Here is a 23,377-nt window from a genome sequence, read left to right as displayed (position 1 = left end):
TTCACTTCTCTGAAAGTTCTTCAGAAACATGGGGGCATTTCTAAGTGTCTCAAGGCTAAGCATAAAACGATCTGCAGCCGGATTCCCATGGGACAAATCCCCACAGAACCACCATCATCACCTGCCCTAGACATTATGTTGGCCAAGGCAACCGTAACTTCTTGTGACATCAGAAAGAGAAGAACTCCTAGACCAACCAGCCTCATCACTTCAGATGCTGGTCACCCATCCTCTCAAATGCTGGGTAACACAAGCATCTCATTTCCCTCACAAGTCACTGAAGAGCTGGCAGTCAGTAATGAATGAGAACTTACAAGCATCAGGAGGACTTACTGAATCATGAGTATGTGAATAAAACAGTAACTGTTAAAAAGAAAATCTGATGTTCACGTGTTTTAGATACAAGGGTAAGGAGACACTGTTTTCCTTCCTCTATAACCTGATTTTTCCTTTCCAGCGTGGACATGACCACCTAATCCACATACTTCATCCTTCAAAAATTCCAAACCTCACATCATTCCAGGGTTTCTTGGGCTCTCCTCCTCCTGAGGTCCCAAAGCCGTAAGAGGCAGGGAAGGACCTTTCCTGAGAAAGCTTGGGAAAGCACTTGAGGCCAATCTGGAAAAGGTTGCCTGGAGGCCAGATGATCTTGAACTTTAGTTGCCTTGGCAACAGTAGGGCTCTTACTACTGAACCTGTAAGTTTAGCCCCAGTCACCAAAGGCTAGCAGTGAATTTTGATTTGAAATGGAGACTCTTATGTAATCCATGATGCCACCCACCCCCCCAAAAAATATAATAACTTTATAAATACTTAATAGGTGCTTCCTGATGTGACAGAATTAGAAAGTCAGAGTTTCTAGATTTAGAGATTGGAGGCTAAAGGAGGTATTACATAAAACCTATCGAATTCAACTTTAAAATTGTTCTCTCCATTATTCAGAACTGTAAATACAGGCAACAATAGTTAATTCAATATTCAACTCCCTTATTCAGTAGGGACCTAAGCATCTCTTTTCTTTAAATAAACTTACTTGATCAGTGAGAATATGCCCTGCTGATAGGTATCTGGGCTGTTGCTACTGTGGAAACAGAGCAAAGGAGTGAGTGGTCAAGAAGTGGGGGAAATAACCCAGCTGGAAAAAAGGGACTGGAGCCTGGACCACAACATGGCTACATGGTAGAAGAGTGATCAGGTCAGCAGGATGAATTGGGAAACATAGGGGCAAGCAGCTAGAGCAGAAAGAGACTGTAGATCTCTCTCTCACTCACGCTCACTCACATACACACACACACACACTCACACACATTCTACAAACTCCTCAATCTTTCTCATTAATCACATTTCCTTTTCAATAACGAACAAGAAAAGAGAATATGGAGAAGGAAAAAAGATTAAACTTCCCTAGGATCCGATATATTTAGGGAGAAAATATACATATACATTATATACATATACTTCTGTATGCACTTACGTAGCACCAAAAATTTCTAGAGGCATAAAGAAGAAAGTATTAACAACAGTTATCATACAGTGAGAGGGGAGAGGAGAGAAAGGGACTTAAGTCATGTCTTACATGTTTCTGTACTATTTGAGTCGTTTATCACAAACACACATTGCTTTCTAATTTAAAAAATAACTTTTTAAATTAACCAAACACACAAATACAACTTATAAGAATGTCCTTTCTAAAGGCAACTGGCAATATGTATCAGGAACCTTTAAAGATGACCACACCTTCTGACCTTCTTAAAAGTTGAGTAACTACTGAGAAGGAATACAACACAGGGTTATATAGACTTGGGAGTCAGACTATCTGGTTCAATCTCTCCACCACTTATTAGAGGAGTCATCTCAGGCCAATCAATGAACCTCTCTGTGCCTCCATTTCTCCACCTCAGAGTTGGTATGAGGATTAAAAGAATGAATACACGTGCGGTGCAGAGCACAGTACATGGCATTAGTAAACACTCCAGAAAGGTTGGCCAGCAGTAGTATTGGGAGTTGTAATTTATCCTAAGGAAATAGGCAGAATGTGGGCAATACCTTTAAATACTTGGAAAATATAATAAGGAAAAAGGGAAACTACTATTAAAATAAGGGCAGAATTACTAAATGTAAAAAATGATCCATTCATATAAATGAAAAAGCATGGAGCTATTTTAAAAACATGTTTTCATAGAAATATTTAATAGCATGGAAAAAATGCTAGGCTTCAATGTCCCATGAAAAAAAGGTATATTAAGTGTACACACATACATCACAACCCCAATTCTCTTTTTAAAATAAGTAGCAAAGAATCATATAATATACCATTTTTATTTATCTATTTTTTGCACACTGTTTTTCTTTGCTATTACAAGGATGCTGCTATTAACTTCCTCACATAGTTCTCTGTGTTCCTGTGCGAGAGTTTCTTTAAGGCAAATTCCTAGAAATGATATGATTAGAATATATATTATGCATATCTTTACCTATACTATTGCATTTCAAAGTGGTTGTACTAATTTTACTTCCACTGGAAGTTTATAAGAGTTTACATTGCTTCATACCCTTTTTGACATTTTATTGCCAAACTTGTCAGTGTTTGCCCTTGCATGGTTGTGGTCTTAATTTCTTTGATTACTAGAGAGCTGAGATTTTTTTATTTGTGCATCACAGTCTTGACTGCCTCTTATGTGATTTGTCTCTCCATTTTTCCAAAAGGTTTATACATTTTTTCCTAACAATATTCCTGCATACTTTATGTAAAATAAAAAGAAAATCATATAGGAAACAAAATCATATTGGAATATATTCCTAGGCTTCTTGAAGTGTTTACTCAGTGCGTTAGTGAGGAACTGGACAAGGTAAAGCATAAATACCAGGAGAGAAAGAAAAAAAATGGAAGAATCAGAAAGCCAAACAAGTTATTTTGGCACTGATAATTTATCTGCTTATGACCATCCCAGCTCTTTTGTTCCAAAAAGGATTCAAGGCTGCTTATTTTTTAAAAAAATACAACACAAGGGCTTCCCTGGTGGCGCAGTGGTTGAGAGTCCGCCTGCCGATGCAGGGGACACAGGTTCGTGCCCCGGTCCGGGAAGATCCCACATGCCGCGGGGCGGCTGGGCCCGTGAGCCATGGCCGCTGAGCCTGCGCGTCCGAGCCTGTGCTCCGCAACGGGAGAGGCCACAACAGTGAGAGGCCTACGTACCGCAAAAAAAAAAAAAAAAATACAACACAAAACAAAAAATAAGTGGAGAAAAATAAACGACCATTATATTATCCACTGCTATAAACTATGAAGAGTGTATTTTAACAGCAATAAAACTCCTGGGTCAATTTGCCTAATGCAGACCTTAAAGGTAGTTTTCTATTAGAGTGATTACCAGAGAATTAACAACTTCTAATTGAAACAAAACAACAACCAGAAAAAGACAAAAACAATTTTTTCAAGGATTTGAGTAAGTTCCAAGACCCCACAGCTCCCTGGGGAGAGCCCAAAACACATGCTTAAACAGGTAACTCCTTCCCATGCACAGAGCAGTGGGCCCACATCTCAGTACAGCACAGACCCTGCCTCAGAGAACAGAAAATACAGGAGCCAGGTAAACTCTGAGGACAGCACTTACCAAGAAGCCTCAAAACTCCAGCTGACCAGGCTCATTTTAATCACAGAAAGCTTCATGAATCATATCACTTCATAAGAATACACTATAACTCTTTTTCTCAAAAGTACCTAACAATGGGACTTCCCAGTGGCACAGTGGTTAAGAATCCACCTGCCAATGCAGGGGACAGAGGTTCGATCCCAGGTCCAGGAAGATCCCACATGCCACAGAGCAACTAAGCCCACGCACCACAACTACTGAGCCTGCGCTCTAGAGCCCATGAGCCACAACTACTGAGCATGCGTGCCACAACTACTGAAGCCCGCGTGCCTAGAGCCCGTGCTCCACAAAAGAAGCCACCGCAATGAGAAGCCTGTGCACCGCAACAAAGAGTAGCCCCCGCTTGCCACAACTAGAGAAAGCCTGCGCGCAGCAACGAAGACCCAATGTAGCCATAAATAAATAAATAAATAATTTTTTTTTAAAGTACCTAACAAACTGTCCTGGAGTAGGACATCCAAGACACCTGAGGGTAGAATCCCTGACCACTAACTACTGCTTAGAGCACTCAGTGTCCCTGAAGGTCTTATTTAAACTTTAAGCTGGGTTAGCTTTGAGAAAACCTAAGGAACTCTAGAATCCAGCCATTGGCCTAGTCGTCAATATTCATACTTATCAGATTTTACAGCCCTTTGTATAACATAGCATGGATTCGGCCTCTTTTAAAAATGCTTGCAATACTTGGGTGTAATCTTCCACTTGACTACCTTTGAGCCATTACAATGGACAGTAGCCAATAAATCTAAGTATACTTTAACCTCAAATTCTAATTAGAAATATGTATTTCATGAATTATTCAAATATAATCATTTTTCATAGTTTTTTTCCCTTAACATTATTCACATTAGTTAACACTTATGGAACATTTACTATATACCAAGTACTTTGCTTCTTAAAGTATGCGTTCTCATTTAATCCCCTCCTCAACTTCATTAGGAACTTCAGTAGGAATCCCCTCCTCAACTTCATTAGGAACATCCTACTATTGCCCCTTTTTTACAGACGAGGAAAAAGGTCTGAAGAAGTACAATAAGGGCAAGGATTGTTGTCTATCTTATTTTCCACTGTATTCCCAGCACCTGAAACTCTACCTGGCACAAAGATTCACTCATTTATTTGTTGAATGAATGAACAAACGAAAGACAAACTAATTTCCTAAGACCAAGCAGCAGGTAAATGGCGGAAATGGGATTCCAACACAAGTCTGTCTGACTCCAAAGCGCAAGCTTTTATAGTCCATTCAGGCTGCTATAACAAAATACCACAGACTGGGTAGATTATTAACAACAGAAATTTATTCCCCACAGTTCTGCAGGCTGGAAGTCCAAGATCAGGGTGCCAGCATGGTGGCCTTCCAGTGAGGGCCTGCTTTCTGGTTCACAGATGGTGCCTTCTCACTGTGTCCTCTCTTGGTGGAAGGGGCTAGGGAGCTCTCTGGGGCTTCTTCTTTTTACTTTTTTTTAACATCTTTGTTGGAGTATAGTTGCTTTACAATGTTGTGTTAGTTTCTGCTGTATAACAGAGTTAATCAGCCATATGTATACATATATCCCCATATCCCCTCCCTCTCACGTCTCCCTCTCCCTATCCCACTCTGGGGCTTCTTTTATAAGAGCACTTTTATAATGTCACTTATGAGGGCTCCATCTTGATGACCCAATCACCTCCCAAAAGCCCTCCATCACATTGGGCATTAGGATTTCAACATATGAATTTTGGGAGGATACAAACATCCTGCCTTTACCAAGCACTATGCAAAAACCATAAACCATTTTTGAGGGGTAACTTTTCATCCACCACCCCCCCTTTTTCTTTTTAACTTTTCATTTTGATATAATTTCAAACTCGTGGAAAAGTTGCAAGAATAGTACAAGGAACTCCCATATACAATTTACCCAGATTCATAAATTGTTTACATTATGTCCCACTGCAAACTTTTTAAACTCAATAGATTAAGCAAATCAGCATATGCCCAAAGTCTGTTGCTGGGTAAACCAGGGCTGACCTAGCTTTACGCAAAAGCACTCCTCCTATCCCTTCCAGTCTCAGGCTCTATGCCCTAACCGTCAGGGCACCCTCGAATCCCTAGCTCAAGTCTTCATGTCCACACTTGCTGTCCCTTCTCCAAATCCCACACTCCCAGCACTGCCCCAAAGGCCCTGCTCCCTCCCTGCTCCTCTGTACTCAGTCTGCAGGCATGGTGACACAGAGGTATACACAAAGCAAACTGCAAAAAAGGAAGCAGAACTGGCAGGAATTGATTTGATGAATTCCTTATAAAGAATGGTAAAATAAGGTTTTTCTCCAAGATGAGGACCTGTCACCTTTTAACTATCATCCAAGATTCCTCCATACTCGTGTTCCTGGCAAGATGAGGCCATTCAACAGGTGCAAACTCTACTCATGCCCTTCCTTTCATATATCCTCTCTTTCAAGCCCAGATTTCTAATCACTGGCATCGACAAAAGCTGGAGAATTGAGTGTTCTTACCACCCACTGGTACCCCAATGAGAAGCACTTGGGGCAGAAGCCAACTGACCTTCAGGGCTTTGAAGATGACCCCCGGGTGCCGGGGAGAACGGGTGGTGTTATTCTCTAGTTGTTGCTCCAAAGCACGTCGAAGACCAGAAAAGTCTGTGGGAGGATTGTATGTCCTCGTTCCCTTGTAATGAATGGAACTGAAGGCTTCAGGGAAGCGGCCCAGCTTCCGGAACCGGTCCTGGATGAGCTTCTCGGGCACCTCAGAGGGGTGATCTGGACAAGCAGAAACAGGTACGTGAACAGTGGCCTCTCTTTAAAAGAAAAAAAAAGTCGCCTGTCTTTCATTATTAAAAGGATATATAGTCTGACTCCGTAAATATAAAGTACATAAACAGGCAGAACTGATTTATGCTGTTGGAATTCAGGTTACCTTTGCCTAGAAGGGAGCACAAGCTGGGATGTGGGTGCTGGTGTGTCATGATCTAGTACTGAATTCACATGTATGCTCAGCTTGTGAAAATGCATCACATATACACTTTTGATATAATGTGCACTTTTTGGTATGTATGTTACATTTCAAGGAAGTGCCTTTTAAAAAAAAAATGCTCACTGTAAAAAATCCAAACATGGGCTTCCCTGGTGGCTCAGTGGTTAAGCATCCGCCTGCCAATGCAGGGGACATGGGTCCGATCCCTGGTCTGGGAAGATCCCACATGCCACAGAGCAACTAAGCCTGTGCACCACAACTACTGAGCCTGAGCTCTAGAGTCTGTAAGCCACAACTACTGAGCATGTGTGCCACAACTACTGAAACCCACGTGCCTAGAGCCCATGCTCCGCAACGGACAAGCCACTGCAATGAGAAGCCCACACACCACAACGAGAGTAGCTCCTGCTCGCCGCAACTAGAGAAAGCCCGCGTGCAGCAATGAAGACCCAACACAGCCAAAAGAAATAATAAATAAATTTACTTAAAAAGAAAAAATCCAAACATGTCAAAGCATAAAAGGAAAGAAATGTACATCCTCTGCTCCCTCCTCCTCCTCATCAAAGGTAACTACAGGCCAATGTTTACACTTTCAGACTTTCTTTTCTTACTCAATTACCAACACATTTATGCAACTTGCTTTCATCACTTAATAACATACTGTAAATATGTCCTTGTCATGTTATACTCTGAGACATTCCTTATTCTTTTTTAACAGCTACACAGTCTTCTATTCTATGGACGTATTCCACCAGTCACCTACGAACGAACATTTAAAATAAATAGCTACTTTGAAAGTGCTGGTCTTATGCTGGTGAAGCTGTGGACAAACTGCCAACGTGTGAGGGTATCAGCCTCCCCATAGTTTCACCAACATTCATCCAGAAATTTGGGGAGTAGCAGTATAAACAGATGCAATAAATATTTTGGAGGTAAAACTTGGAAGGACTTTTAAATTTCCTTTAATGCTTTAACAACAAAATCACTCCAATTAACACTGGAAATGTGGCTTTAGCTCATATTTAAAGGTACAGTCATCAAAGAGAAGTAGCCAAAATTCTGCAGTCAATCCCTAACCCCATCTCCTCCTGAACTCTTCCTGTGAGTCACTCTTGAAGGAAGGAGCAGCCCATCAGCAAGTGACTTCTCCCAAAGGCACCCAGAAGCCTGACCACCTTCACTTTCTCCCAACATCAGCTCACAGCTTGTCCCTGAACAAGTAATCGCTCCCAAATGATTATGGGAGCTTGGTCTGCTCACTTGTAAAACAGAGATAATTCATTTGCCTACTAACTCCCACCTAGGAATCCTCTGTCCAGAAAAAGACCAGGATCTAACAAAATCCAAAAGTCTACAAGACAGAGAAATATGTAATTATCAATTTGCCCACAATTTTGGCACCTCTCCTACCCTGCATAAACTCTGGCTGTCTTGGTTCCATCTCAAGGTTTCAGGAAACAGTGATGGTATTCCAGAAACAACTCTGGATTTAGGACTTAGAGACCTTGTTTTGAATCCCAATTTTGCAACCTGCTAGCTGGAACCTCCTTGGTTACATAACCTAAGCTGAGTTCAGTTTCTTCATCTGTAAAATATGGCTGCTGTTGACTGAGCTGAATAACAAGGATATCTTAAGTTAGCATTTATTTTTAGAAAGTGTTGGGACTTCCCTGGCAGTCGAGTGGTTAAGACTCCACACTTCCACTGCAGGGGGTGCAGGTTCGATCCCTGGTCAGGGAACTAAGATCCCACAATGCAGCGTATCGCAGCCAAAAAATAAAAATAAATTTAAAAAATAAATTCTAAAAAATATTTTTTAATGTTATTTTTGTTATTCAGCTTTTTTTTTTTTTTTTTTTTTGGCTGTGTTGGGTCTCCGTTGCTGCGCGTGGGCTTTCTCTAGTTGCAGCGAGCGAGGGCTACTCTTCGTTACAGTGTGCGGGCTTCTCACTGCGGTGCCTTCTCTTGTTGGGAGCACGAGCTCTAGAGCACAGGCTCAGTAGTTGTGGCACATGGGCTTAGTTGCTCCGCGACATGTGGGATCTTCCCAGACCAGGGTTCGAACCCATGTCCCCTGCATTGGCAGGTGGATTCTTAACCACTGCGCCACCAGGGAAGCCCTCAGCATTTATTTTTTTAAAAACAAATAAATAAACAAACACCTAGCATAGTGCATGGCACACAGCCAAAAAAAAAGTTACTTTTGAAAGGCTAGTTATTTCAAAATCCTGAACTGGAAGTTAGACCTTCCCCTCACCAAAGTTGTAAAGATCCAAAGTGGCATAAAAATGCTGATCACAGGAGGCACCCTAAAGTCAGCATTTCCAACCCCCTCTCCTTATCTCAGAGTCACATGCTAATGAGGCTCTTCTTCCATTCCGGAATATTTAGATTTCTCATCTTCCCACTAGACCCAGGTCCTTCAGATTCTAACTCCTTAATACAGTCCCAGTCTGTCCACTTCCCACCTACTGCCCCTGCCCTGGCTCAGGCCCCATCACTCCTCACCTAGTATGGTGATAACCTTCTGGCCATCTCCCTGCCTCCAGGCATGCCTCTCTAGTTCATCCTGCAAAAGGCCACAGAGGATCTTCTGAAAATACAGATCTGATCACGTAACTCCCTGCTTAGAATCCTTCAGGGGCTCTTGTCATACTTGTGACCTAAATCAAGGCCATCCACGCATGATCTGATCCCTGAGTATGTCCACTACTCCCTCCCACACCATCTATGCTTCAGACACACTGAGCCCCTTCATTCAGCAAATATCTGATGAGAGTCTACTGTGTGTCAAGCACTCATCCAGGCTCTTCAAAGGCAGCAGTGAATAAGACAGGCAAGGTTCCTGCCTTCACGGAGTTGCCATTCCAAGGGGAAAAGGCCAAAAACAAGTAAGCAAACAAACAGGATGATTTCAGACAGCGACAGGTGCCCTGATGCACATGAACAAGGTGATGCAGTAAGACTGTGACCACCAGGGTGCAGGAAGGACCACTTTAAAGGAGACACTTGGGAAAGGCTCCAATGGGGTGAGAGTTGCGATGAATCTGAAAGAGGACGGCTAACTGGGGAAAGACTGTTCCAGGCAGACAGAGTAGCATATGCAAAGATGGGAACAGAGAAAAGGCTGGTATAGCTAGCGGAGAGAGTGAAAGGGGGTAACTAGAGAAAGAGTTCAGAAACAGAGGCAGGAGGTAGAGTGAGGACACCGTAATTAGGAGTTTAGATTTTTTTTTTTTTTTTTTTTTTGGTGCTTTGGGTCTTCATTGCTGCGCATGGGCTTTCTCTAGTTGCAGCGAGCGGGGGCTACTCTTCGTTGCGGTGCGCAGGCTTCTCATTGCAGTGGCTTCTTTTGTTGTGGAGCACAGGCTCTAGGCACGCGGGATTCAGTAGTTGTGGCATGCGGGCTCAGCAGTTGTGGTTCGCGGGCTCTAGAGCTCAGGCTCAGTAGCTGCGCACGGGCTTAGTTGCTCCGCGGCAGGTGGGATCTTGCCGGACCAAGGCTCGAACCCATGTGCCCTGCATTGGCAGGCGGATTCTTAACCACTGTGCCACCAGGGAAGTCCTGGATTTTTATTTATTTATTTTTGTCTGCACTGGGTCTTCGTTGCTGTGCGCAGGCTTTCTCTAGTTGAGCTGAGTGGGGGCTACTCTTTGTTGTGGTGCGCAGGCTTCTCATTGAGGTGGCTTCTCTTGTTGCGGAGCACAGGCTCCCGTAGTTGTGGCACGTGGGCTCAGTAGTTGTGGCTCATGGGCTCTAGAGCACAGGCTCAGTAGTTGCGGCGCACGGGCTTAGTTGCTCCGCAGCATGTGGGATCTTCCCGGACCAGGGCTCAAACCCGTGTCGCCTACACTGGCAGGCAGCTTCTTAACCAGTGTGCCACCAGGGAAGCCCTGGATTTTATTTTGATTTAGTGGAAAGCTATTGGCAGGTTGGAAGCAAGAGTATGACATGATCTAAATTATAAATTAAGCTTTTAAAAAGCATCACTCCCCATGCTTTGTGGAGGACGCATTGAAGGAGGTGAGAATGGAATCCAGGAACTCACTGTACAACTACCTACAGTTCCCTGGACACAACGAGCTCTTCAAAATACTAGGGGTTTGCTCTTTCTGGAGCATCCTTACTCCCCTCCTCTATATAGCCGAGTCTCTAGAGTTCAAATGTCACCTCCTCTTTCCTAGATCCCATAAGGAGGTGTAAAGGGCCCCTCTTCTGCACTCTCACAGCTCCAGGACCTACATCCACCACAGAACAGAACACGTGCGGTCTCTCCTACTAGACTATCAGCTATTCGAGGGTGGGAACTGTTTTTTGTTTTTCAGCTTGGGGCCCCAGTGCTCAGCACATGACACTGTGCACTTAATAGACTTTGTTGACTGAATGAACGTAAATAATGTAACTGTTTTAGGGGCCCACACTACCGTCCCTACCTGCATCCAATCACTGTCACTGTGCCTGCTCCCTCATCCTCCCACTCAGGTGATGCTCTTGCTTCCCATTTCTTTAAGAAAATAGAAACAATAAGACAACTTCCACACACACATCCACCACATCTGCCTACTTACCAGTAACCATGTCCATATAATCTACCTTCTCTCCTGCTGTCATGGATGAACTGTCCATGCCCCTAAGGTCAACCCTCCACCTGTACTTCACTCCTGCTCTCTCTCTTACATCTGCACTTCTTCTTTTCTAGTGAGTCATTCCCATCAGTACACAAGTGTCTGCAATACCTCACATCTTAAATTTTTAAAAAGGGAAAACTCCTTGAAGTCCCAAATCAGCCTCCAGCTATCACTTCATTTGTCTGCTTCCCTTTATAGAAAGAACTCTTTGAAAGAGGTGAATATACTACCTTAAGTTTTCTCCTTCTGTTCTCTTGATCCCACTCTGATTAGGCTTTCATGCCCACCATCCCTGGGAAACAGTCTTATCCAGATTCCCAAGGACTCTAAACCGCCAAAGCCAACAGGCAATTCTCAATCCACATCCTGATCATGAGCAGATTCTGACGTGGTTAATCACTCCATCCCTCTTGAGACACTTCCTTATGTCTTGCCCAAGCAGAAATTTTTCTGGGCAATCTACCACCACCAAGTTGCTACTGCAGCCCAATGTACCCAGGAAGGTCAATGTGTGACATAGTACCCCATCTACTCACCAGAGCCTAGCAGCTGAGTGTGCACAGTCTCGTGGAAAATGATAACAGCAGGGCCCAGGGTGGACAGGGGGACATCCAGGCCACAGCGGGCAGTGGTAGCCTTGAGCTCCTTGGTGAAGTGCTTCAGGTAAGCTTCTGAGGCGTCCCCAAGGAACTTGAAGAGGTCATTGTGCAGCCGGTCTGCGTGAGTTCGATAGATGACGAGGTCTGAGATGGCCAGGACCTTAAGCAGCAGCCGTGTTCTCTGGCTTAGGTTCACTGTAGCCCCCAAGAGCCCTTCTGTGTCTATCACTGCTACTTTGTGGACTGGGTCATATGCTGCCCACACTCCCACAGTGCAGGACTCCTGGGCAGGGGAGGTTTTGAAGACTTCCCGGCCATAAAAGAAAGTGTGGTTGAGGGTATGAGACTTCCCATCCCCAGTATTTCCAAAAATGGAAACCACTTTCAGATGCTGATCAGGTTTGCAGTCCAATTTCCTAATAAAGTCCTCTTCATTCGTTACCTTCCCAAAAAAAGGAAAAAACAAAAAAGACAATGAAATATGGAAACTGCAAAATAGCTAGAAACACCTGCAAGAAGAACAAGTGCTTCCCAGGGCCCCTTGATTGACTTGTCAAGGTGGCAAGGAAAAGAAGTCCCAGGATAAAAGCCTCTCACCCAGCACCTACCCCTAGCAAACAGCTAACGGGAACTTTTAAAGCCTCAGTCAGTAATAAGAACTTAGTGGTCATGAAAGAGCTAAAACTGTAAACTCTTAGAAGAAGACATAGGAGGAAATTTTATGACCGTGGATTAGGCAATGGCTTCTTAGATATGACACCAAAAGCAATACAACAAAAGAAAAAAGAGATAAAATGAACTTCATCAAAATTAAAAGCTTTTATTCTGCAAAGGATTCCATCAAGTGAAAAGACAACCCAAAGAATGGGAAAAATATTTGCAAATCACATATCTGATAAGGGACTAGTGGTCCAGAATATAGAAATAATTCCTATAACTCAACAAGAAAAAAATAACCTAATTAAATATTAAGCAAAAAATCTGCATAGACATTTCTCCAGAGAAGATATATAAATGGTCAATAAGCACATGAAAAGATGCTCAACACCATAGTCATCAGGGAAATGCAAATCAAAACCACAACGAGGGGGTAGGGAGCGGACAGGGTTTAAAAAAAAAAAAAAAAAAAAAACCACAACGAGATATCCCTTCACACCCACTAGGATGGCTATGATCAAAAAGATAATAGCAAGTTTTGGTGAGAATATGGAGAAATTTCAATGCTCATACACTGCTGGTGAGAATGTTAAATGGCACAGCCACTCTGGAACACAGTACGGCAGCTTCTCAAAAAGTGAAGCATAGACTTACCATATGTCTCAGTAGTTCCACTCCTAGGTATAAACCAAGAGAACTAAAAACACATGTCCACACAAAACTTGAACATGAATGTTCATAGCAGCATTATCCATAATAGCCAAAGGTGGAAACAAGCCACATGTCCATCAACTGATGAATGGATAAACAAAATGTGGTATATCATACAATGAAATATTATTCAACCATAAAAAGGAAGTACTGATATATGCTACAACGTGGATGAACCTTAAAAACATTATATTAAGTGAAAGAAGCCGGACACAAAATGTTACATATTCTATAATTCCATTTATATGAAATGTCCACTACAGGCCAATTCATAGAGACAGAAAGTATGTTAGTGGTTGCCAGAGGCTAGGGGAAGCAGGAATAGGGAGTGACTGCTAATGGTACAGGGTTTCTATTTGGGGTGATGAAAATGTTCTGGAATTAGATAGTGCTAAGGGCTGTACAACTTTATAAATATACTAAAAACACTGAACTGTAGAATTGTATACTTTAAAAGGATGACAAATACATGTGAATATGAATTACATCTAAATAAAACTGTTTAAAAAAAGAAGAACAACTTATTAGTCAAATTTTACCCATCCATAATTCCTCTGTACAGTTTAAAGAACACTGCAGTCCTTGTAAAAAGTCAGGCCAGGGGACTTCCCTGGTGGTCCAGTGGGTAAGACTCCACGCTCCCAATACAGGAGGCCGAGGTTCAATCCCTGGTTGGGGAACTAGATCCCGCATGCATGCTGCAACTAAGAAGTCCTCATGCCACAGTGAAGATCCCATGTGCTGCAACTAAGACCCGGCGCAGCATGAATGTGTGAATGAATGAATAAATAAATAAATCTTTAAAAAAAAAAAAAAGTCATGCCAGGAAGGAAGAGACCTGGTGCCATTGAGATCCCAGACTGCTCCAGAAAGATGCTCAGGGTCTCTAACTCTTATAATACAGAACCCAGGGGTCAAAGCTCCTAATTCAAATAGGCAGTGTTCTACTCCAGCTAAAGGAGTGATGAACCTTTACACCTAGCATCCTCCAGCCACAAGAGAAAAAACACTGCTGTCACTGTCACTGTCACTGTCATTGTTCTGTCATTAACACGGTTCAGCTGGGAACTACATATCCTAGAATCCCTTTCCCCCTACGATTCTGGGTTAGAGTTGGCCAAAGAGGAACGTGCATAAAATCTGGAAGGCAGAAGTGAAGGGCTGGCCATCCCTTTCTGAAGGTCTTTTCACAGTCAGATACAGTAAAAGTCATAATCAGAGGGGCCCTGTCAGTTCTCCGGCTGGATTCCCCAGGTCCCAAATCTTTTCTGTGTGTATTTTTGTTCGAAAGGCTCACACCTGCAACTCTTCTTCAGAGGCCGGTTATCAGGCTACTAGACTTAGTCAAAATCACCTGGGAGTTTACAGCCCCTGAGGGTGACCCTTGGAAATGACCTATGGCTGCAAACATCACGAAAGCTATGAGGCCACTCACATGCCAGAGCTCCCCTGGGGGCCAGGCTGGAGTGGCCTTTGGAGGCCTGGTTGCATCCTGCCTACACCACCCACAATAAGTCACTCACACAGGACCCTGATTCTCAAGAGTCTGCTGGTTTGATAAAGAGAAGTTAGACAAATGTAGACAGACCACTGGGTGTGATAATATGATGTCTTCATTTCTCATAACTCATCAAGATGGTAAACCACTCATTATTCTATTAATAACATCACTACTGCTATGTTAATAGCCTTAATGTTAATGATAATATTAATAATTTCATTTACTGAATGCCCACTGCAGTGACAGTGCCCTTCACTAGATCCATGAGGGCAGAACTGAGTCTATCTTTACATCCCTAGTACTTCGGACACAGCCTGGCACATAAGAGGAGTTCAATATCTAGTTACTGAATGAATGAATGCCAGGCACCTTGCTAGGTACTTTAACCACTTTTCTCCACCTTGTATCTTCCACAGGGCTTAACACACAGCAGCATTTGATAATGGGCTCACTGATCTCCCAAGCAACCGAGAGGAACAAGAAGTTACACAGAACAGCCCATTCTGGACTGGTGTCACTCAGTCAGCCTTGTTCCAAGCTGCTAAGCTGGACACAAAAGAAACAAAACAAAATCTCCATAAACCTCTACCAACAAGGAGTCAGATAAGGTCAGAGGGCCGGCTGCAAGAGCCATGAAACAGTCCTGGGGAAGAAGACTCAGCCCAGGAGTTTTCTCCCCTGGAAATCTACTCCTTCATGAATCTGTTACCCAAAAAACAGCAACTGCTATCCAGGATACTCAAGAGTGGGCACCTGAAAAGGGGCCTGTAGGAGCCGTTAGGTACAGAATTAAGTGTCTCAAGATTCATATTGATTAAGTACCACCAAATGACATACATAATATATAGAAATAGCTCATTCGAGTCAGCATTTGGGGATACTACTTTGGAACCAGGTGTCCTGGGGTATGTTAAACATACAAGTTCATGTGTTGGGCATGTGCAGATGGGTCCAGTGCAAAGAATTCTGGGAGGTGGAGCTCAAACCTCAGGCCTATTTTTCTACCAAGGAGCCCTAGATGATCATTTAATATGCACTGATAGCACTTTTTCACATGTAAAATGAGGATATAACCATCTTTGCCTCCCCTGACTGGGTATTGGCTGCTAATCAAATCAACAGATAAATGGGAAAATGCCTGGCAAACTGAAACCATGCTTCATTTTTCCTTCTGCATTTCACATTATTTTGCTCCCTGTTACGCTATTCAATTCATCCTTACCCTGTGGGCATTTTCCCCTGAGCCAGGAAGGAGAGAACAGCCTAGGTGGTAGCAAGACTGGTTTTCAATCAGGGGAGGAGAAGGTCAAGAAAAGATAAGAAGGACTTCCCTGGTGGCGCAGTGGTTAAGAAGTGGTTAAGAATCCGCCTGCCAGGGCGTCCCTGGTGGCGCAGTGGTTAAGAATCTGCCTGCCAATGCAGGGGACACGGGCTCGATCCCTGGTCCAGGAAGATCACACATGCCGCAGAGCAACTGAGTCCGTCCACCACAACTACTGAGCCTGCGCTCTAGAGTCCACGAGCCACAACTACTGAAGCCCGCATGCCACAACTACTGAAGCTCGTGTGCCTAGAGCCCATGCTCCGCAACAAGAGAAGCCACAGCAATGAGAAATGAGACATGTTGGAAATGGTCCTCAGCCCTTACATAACAGCAAAAGCAGGAGCAACACCCCAAAGCCGCTCCTCCCCAACCTCCCGCCTTCAGTCCTCCTCCAGCTTGCGTGGACCTCAGGCAAGTCAGAAACACCCAATTCGACTCCCATCTTTGCCACTATGTGGCCTTGGAAAAGCTACTTAACTACTGAAGCCTCAGGGAAATGAGATAATAACAGATACTACTGAAAGGACTAAATGATAAAGCACACAAAGGGCACAGCACAACGCCTGGCAGCAGTAGGCACTTGATGAATATCACTCATTATCTGTAAAGACGAGGCCACTGGGAAAGCCTCCAGGGGCACGGCAGCAGCACCAGCAGCGGGCTCGGGCCTGCTTGTGGCTCTGAAGTTGCTCATCCAGGGACTAAAGTAGCCAATGTGGTGAGATCTAAACTGTTCTATCTGAAAATGAAAGATCTCACTGCTTGCTCCTGATAGCTCCTTTCCACTCCCGGTAAGCAAAGCAACATAGTATTATTAATACTGACTTTATAGCTGACTCTTAGTCAAGGTACTATCTAATATCATATCCATCTTGAAGAAACCAAACAGTACACCCCTCTCTCTATCACTGTCTCACCCACAAAGCTTTTCACTTTGTGTAGAGTTCCAAGGAGAGTTTCTAAAATGAAATGTAACAGTACTCGATCATCTCCACTGTTCCAATTCAGAGTTCAAAGCAGTTTACAGCAGTGCAAAGTCAACCTCTGCCCCAAGCAGGCAATGGGAATGATGACAGTCTCCCTCAAGAAATTCCTTCTTAGGGACTTCTCTGGTGGTATAGTGGTTAAGAATCTGCCTGCCAATGCAGGGAACACGGGTTCAACCCCTGGTCTGGGAAGATCCCACATGCTGCGGAGCAACTAAGCCCATGTGCCACAACTACTTAGCCTGAGCTCTAGAGCCTGTGTGCCACAACTACTGAGCCTGCGTGCCACAACTACTGAAGCCTGTGCCCCGCAACAAGGGAAGCCACCGCAATGAGAAGCCCGCAAACCACAACGAAGAATAGCCCCCGCTCACCTCAACTAAAAAAGACTGTGTGCGGCAACGAAGACCCAACACAGCCAAAAATAAATAAAGTAAATAAATTTTAAAAAAAAGAAATTCCGTCTTAGCCATCAGAGAATTATTCCAAGAAGAATGACCACATGGGCTTTGTTCTGAGGAGGCCTTGGAAGGGAAAAGCAAGAGGTGGGATAGAAACTGAAGTAAAAAGCCTTGGAAGGAAGAAAGTTCAACAGAGACTAAAAGTTAAACTCCAAAGACACCGGCAAACACTCCAAAGCAAAGAAGCTCCGCACTGAGGTCCTTTCAGTTCTGGTCTCTCTGGGTGAAAAGGATCTGATTTGTACCAACGACAATCAGACAGTCCTCTAAATTTTTATGGTGTTCCCTTAGCTGAGGGCAAAAATCAGCTCCTTCCCCAAAGTAATGGAAAGGGCTAAGGGAAGCGTGGCTGCTCCCCGCCACGACCTAAGGCTCATGATAAATCCCACCCCCGAGCCAACGAAGACAATTTTATCTCTCTCCACTGAGATTCTAAAATTAATCTAAATTAATAAATTATTCCCAAAGTTAAGTTCCCATTAATTACTTTTATGTGATGGTCTGTGGGTTATTCTCCTTTCATTCCGTTTTTGCCTGAGTCCAGAGGAAGAGACAGAACCCAAAGAAACCAAAACAGATTCTTGATCTTATCAGAACTGGGACCACTATTCCAGAAGGAAACTAAAACTTGATTACTTCATTTAATCTGTAGACCAAAAACAGTTGCCTGCCATTTCAGTAAACAAAGAATGCTGCCTGCCATCCTGGTAAACAACAAATATTGCCCCCATCAAGCCATCAGTCACTGCAGCCACCCCTCCCCCCATGGTTCACCCTGAGGGGGATTCAGGATGGAGGAAAAACAGGATACTGACCCTAGACAGTGAAGATGTATATCAAAGGAATAATTTCAGTGAGCCCAGACTCTTGCACGTTCCCATACACAGAAAAGCACTAAAATCATTAACCTGAGGTGCCTGTTCTTTGTGATTAGCAGTAATCTTTTGATGTTGGACGACAAGGTTTTTGGGGGGGTTTTCCCAGCAAAAACGCCCATATATCCTGGCTCCTCCCTTAACCCCTATGAAACAGTTCCTCAGAGCCATCTAAGAGGCTGTAGTCCAGGCTATAGTCCTCAGTAAGGTCACGGAGTAAAACATAATTCTCAGCTTTTAGGCTGTGTGTTTTTTTTTCAGTCTGCAAATCAACAGACATGTATCAAGCTTCATCTAGTGTCTGGCACTGACCTAATGATGTTAGACCAGCACAAGTATAGAATTTAGGTAACATTTTCCTTCTTCTGTGGGAAGGAAAGGAGAAGCGGAAAGTGAGGGAACTCAAACTCCAGCCAATGATTTAAGTCCATGGCCTAATTTTCAGGCAGAATTTTACTTAAACAGTGTCATACAGATCAGTAGCCACTCCATTTTTAAAGTCCAAAACCAAAGGAGGTTCCATTCCAATAGCAAACTCCTATTGCCAGAAAGTTCTAGTAAGCCTGTTTCCCCCAACCCAGCTAGTTCAGAAAATTACCTTTCATTCTATCCTCAAAGGAGTCTATATTTTTGTGTTTATCCATGTATGTGTCAATAGAGTTTCATGTTAAAACAACTGTTTCTCAATCAAATGTTTTCTTAAGACCGCAGAAGTCACAAGATGGGCCTTGCAAACACATGGAGCACATTTGATAAGGGCAAAGATCACTTTCTTCCACTCCAGTGTCCCCAAAGAGTTCCATTACTTGAGAGGTCAGGAATTCTCCTACCATGTCTTCTAACTACCAGTGGTGCTTCTGACACATAGCCTCACAGCGCTGCCTGCAGCTCCCCTCCTCCTCTAGCAGGAAAGAGAAATGTTTCTGTGTAGAGATGACCCACAAAATAAATTTTTTTAAAGGGTCATTTTTAGCACCATGGTCAGTTTCTTTGACTTCACCCAGCTCATCCAGTTCAGCTCTCCATTTATATCTCCATAAAAAGTTTTCCAAAGCCATGCTGAATTCTGAGGACAGACTGGAAATACCAAGTCATCCTCAAGATCCACGTCATCCTCAAGGGACTCTTCCAAGGGGCTTCCAGATGGAAGATGGAGGCCCCCTTTTAAGTGGCATAGCCTTATCAGATACCCATATCTGGCCAGCTATAAAAACAGACACACGCTCTGGTAAAGGCTCTAGGACCTAGCAGTAACAACGCCAGGCTAGACAGAAGACGAGAGCTGAGCACAGGGAACTGTATTCAATATCCTATAATAAACTCCAATGGAAAAATTATTTTAATTTTTTAAAAAGAAAGAGCTAGGCCATCATCAAAAACTCTAGAAACAATAAATGCTGGAGAGGGTGTGGAGAAAAGGGAACCCTCCTGCACTGTTGGTGGGAATGTAAATTGATACAGCCACTATGGAGAACAGTACGGAGGTACCTTAAAAAACTAAAAATAGAACTACCATATGACCCAGCAATCTCACTACCGGGCATATACCCTCAGAAAACCATTATTCAAAAAGATACCTGTACCACAATGTTCACTGCAGCACTATTTACAATAGCCAGGATATGGAAGCAAACTAAATGTCCATCGACAGATGAATGGATAAAGATGTGGCACATATATACAATGGAATATTACTCAGTCATAAAAAATAACGAAATTGAGTTATTTGTAATGAGATGGATGGACCTAGAGTCTGTCATACAGAGTACACTAAGTCAGAAAGAGAAAAACAAATACCATATGCTAACGCACATATATGGAATCTAGAAAAATGGTACTGATGAACCTAGTGCCACAGCAGGAATAAAGATGCAGACGTAGAGAACAGACTTGAGGACACAGGGGGAAGCGGAAGCTGGAACGAAGTGAGAGAGTGGTATGGACATATATACACTACCAAATGTAAAATAGATAGCTAGTGGGAAGCAGCTGCACAGCACAGGGAGATCAGCTCAGTGCTTTGTGACCACCTAGAGGGGTGGGATAGGGAGGGTGGAAGGGAGGCTCAAGAGGGAGGGAATATGGGGATATATGTATGCATATAGCTGATTCACTTTGTTGTACAGCAGAAACTAACACAACATTGTAAAGCAATTATACTCCAATAAAGAGGTTAAAAAAAAAAAAAAAAAAGAAAGAAAGAGCTAGGTTCAGATCCACCTCTACCTGGATCACACTATGGACAATTTACTCAACCCTCGCTCACAGCCTCCATTCCTCACCCACCATCTCTGATAACATTTTCCCATTATTCCTGGTTCCGAGCTTCCCACTACAATGTACTCCAGGCTGGCAAGGGTCTGGGCCATGTTGTTCACCACTGTAGCCCTAGCACAGAGCCTGACACATAACAGGAAATCTACACTTATTTGTTACAAGAATGAAAGGACACAGCACAGAATGTCTAAATGCTATATTCCCTCTGGGGAAGCGAACAGCGTAGTGTTACCATTAAGGGTCCAATCTGCCTCGACCACTCACTGACTTTAGAATAAAGAAGTTATTTAACTTCTCTGGGCCTCTGTTTTCTCTCCTGTAAAATGAGGATAACAACGCAATCTACTTTACAGGGTCACTGTAAGGATTAAGTGAGTTATTAATGCACATCAAGCACTCAGCACAGTGGAAGCATGCAGTAAATGTGAGAGAAGTGCTGACTGATATTACTGCTGCAGTTGCCCGAGTCTGCCTCTAGGCCACACTCGTCACCACCACCGCAGAATTTCATTACATTATCGATCCCAAGCAAAAACCCTCCAGAGGGAAGGTTTCCAATAAATGCCTCATTAAAGAATCAGGGATAATGGGACAAGTTAGAAATTTACTCAACACATGCCACTCCCTCCCTCAAAAGGATGTATATTTTCAATTAAAAGAAAAAAGCTGTTAGGACTTCCCTGGTGGCGCAGTGGTTAAGAATCCGCCTGCCAATGCAGGGGACACGTGTTCATGCCCCGGTCCGGGAAGATCCCACATGCCGCAGAGCAACTAAGCCCGTGCGCCACAACTACTGAGCCTGTGCTCTAGAGCCCGCAAGCCACAACTACTGAGCCTGCGAGCCGCAACACTGAAGCCCACGCACCTAGAGCCTGTGCTCCGCAACAAGAGAAGCCACCGCAATGAGAAACCCGTGCACTACAACAAATAGTAGCCCCTGCTCGCCACAACTAGAGAAAGCCCACATGCAGCAATGAAGACCCAATGCAACCAAAAATAAATTTTTTTAAAAAGATGTTATAAGATTGCATAATACATATATTATGCATAAGAAAGCATTCAGTCTTCATAACAATGAAGTCACATGATTCCAAGAATTATTAGTACACTAGAGACTCCCTAAAGTGCCTTTCTCACAGTTTATGTTGAAGATCTTAATGGATGACACAGCTTTATAAGGAGATCTTTGATGTCTGAGGTGGACACTGAAAGGGGCCTGGTTTCTGTTCTACATGGAATGTGATAGTGGAGCCCTGGTGAAGTAACAGTATAGCATATAACTATTTAAGTAACAATAGTAACCACTCCAGCATTATCACCCTCCTCTGAATTTCCATAATGGCCTCTCTGTACTGCTCTGAGGTCATTCACCTTATTTCTTTTTTTTTTTTAATTTATTTATTTATTTTATTTTTGGCTGTGTTGGGTCTTCGTTGCTCTGTGCAGGCTTTCTCTAGTTGCGGCGAGCAGGGGCTACTCTCTGTTGTGGTGTGCGAGCTTCTCATTGCGGTGGCTTCTCTTGTTGTGGAGCACGGGCTCTAGGCGCATGGGCTTCAGTAGTCGTGGCTCGCAGGCTCAGTAGTTCTGGCTCACGGGCTCTAGAGCGCGGGCTCAGTAGTTGTGGTGCACGGGCTTAGTTGCTCTGCGGCATGTGGGATCTTCCCGGACCAGGGCTGGAACCCATGTCCCCTGCATTGGCAGGCGGACTCCTAACCACAGCACCACCAGGGAAGCCCACCTTACGTCTATGTATTTGGCTGTTGTGGTTGTTGTTGCTCACCGAGCAGCTTGTGGGACCTCAGTTCCCCGACCAGGGATCAAACCGGGGTCAATGGCAGTGGAAGCCCAAGTCTTAACAACTGGACCGCCAGGGAATTCCCTATGTATTTGTTTTCTATTACCACTCGGCTGTCCTCTCCTCAAGGGTGAGTTCAGTGTCTTAGTGCCACTTTCTATCTCCCTCAGTTGTCAGCACATCGTAGGCACTCATTAAATGTTTGCTAAATAATGATTAAACTGATTTATTCTCATTAATACATTTTATTCATTCGACAAATATTATTTGAGTGCCTACCATATGCCAAACACTGTTCTAGATGAGGATGAACAGAAGGGGAAAAAAATCACTGTCTGATCAAAATGTTCTAAAATTGACTGTGATGATGGGTGCATAGATCTGCGACTATACTAAAAGCCATTAAACTGTACACTTCAAACGGGTGAATCGTATGGTATGTGAATTATATCTCAATAAAACTATTTTTGAAAAAAGTAAATGCAACCTTAAAAAGGATTGAGATACTAGTGGCTTTCTTCTATTGTAAAATTAAGATAAAATTGTATACTTTTCTGTAGTTCTGTATTTTCAGTATTTTAACATGATAAGTCTATGTTATTTTTATAATTGGAAAATAATAAACATTGTATAAAAAAGACACACAAAAAAACCTACTGCCCTCTGGGATGGACTGCTTAACAGGTACAGGGTTTTCTTTTGGGATGATGAAAATGTTTTAGAACTAGACAGAGGTGGTAGCTGCACAACATTGTGAATATACCAAATACCAATGAACTGTTCGCTTTAAAATGGTTAATTTTATGTTACATGAATTATACCCCAATTAAAAAAAAATCACTGTCCTCATAAAGCTTACATTGTAATGGAGAGAAGAAAGACAATAATCAAACAATATATATGGTATAAAAAATGTCCATCGACAGTGAGTGAAGATATCA

The 23,377-nt window shown here is 43.2% G+C and overlaps 1 protein-coding gene across 2 annotated transcripts in view; it reads right to left on the bottom strand.

Annotated features, from left to right (window-relative positions):
* Positions 1 to 23,377, bottom strand: part of ZFYVE1 (zinc finger FYVE-type containing 1) — a 49,471-nt gene that overhangs the window by 14,640 nt on the left and 11,454 nt on the right. For both annotated transcript variants that reach the window (XM_082852361.1, XM_082852362.1), the window contains exons 3-4: positions 11,787 to 12,291; positions 6,193 to 6,407 (exon numbers count right to left, since the gene is read on the bottom strand). In XM_082852361.1, the coding sequence (XP_082708487.1) occupies positions 6,193 to 6,407; positions 11,787 to 12,291 (720 nt within the window). The remainder of the gene's footprint in view (positions 1 to 6,192; positions 6,408 to 11,786; positions 12,292 to 23,377) is intronic.

The sequence above is a fragment of the Leucopleurus acutus genome (genome assembly GCF_964270905.1).
Source record: "Leucopleurus acutus genome assembly, chromosome: 1".
In the NCBI taxonomy this organism is placed as follows: Eukaryota; Metazoa; Chordata; class Mammalia; order Artiodactyla; family Delphinidae; genus Leucopleurus; species Leucopleurus acutus.
Note: the sequence above shows the minus strand (reverse complement) of the source record. Positions and strands in the feature narration are given on the sequence as shown.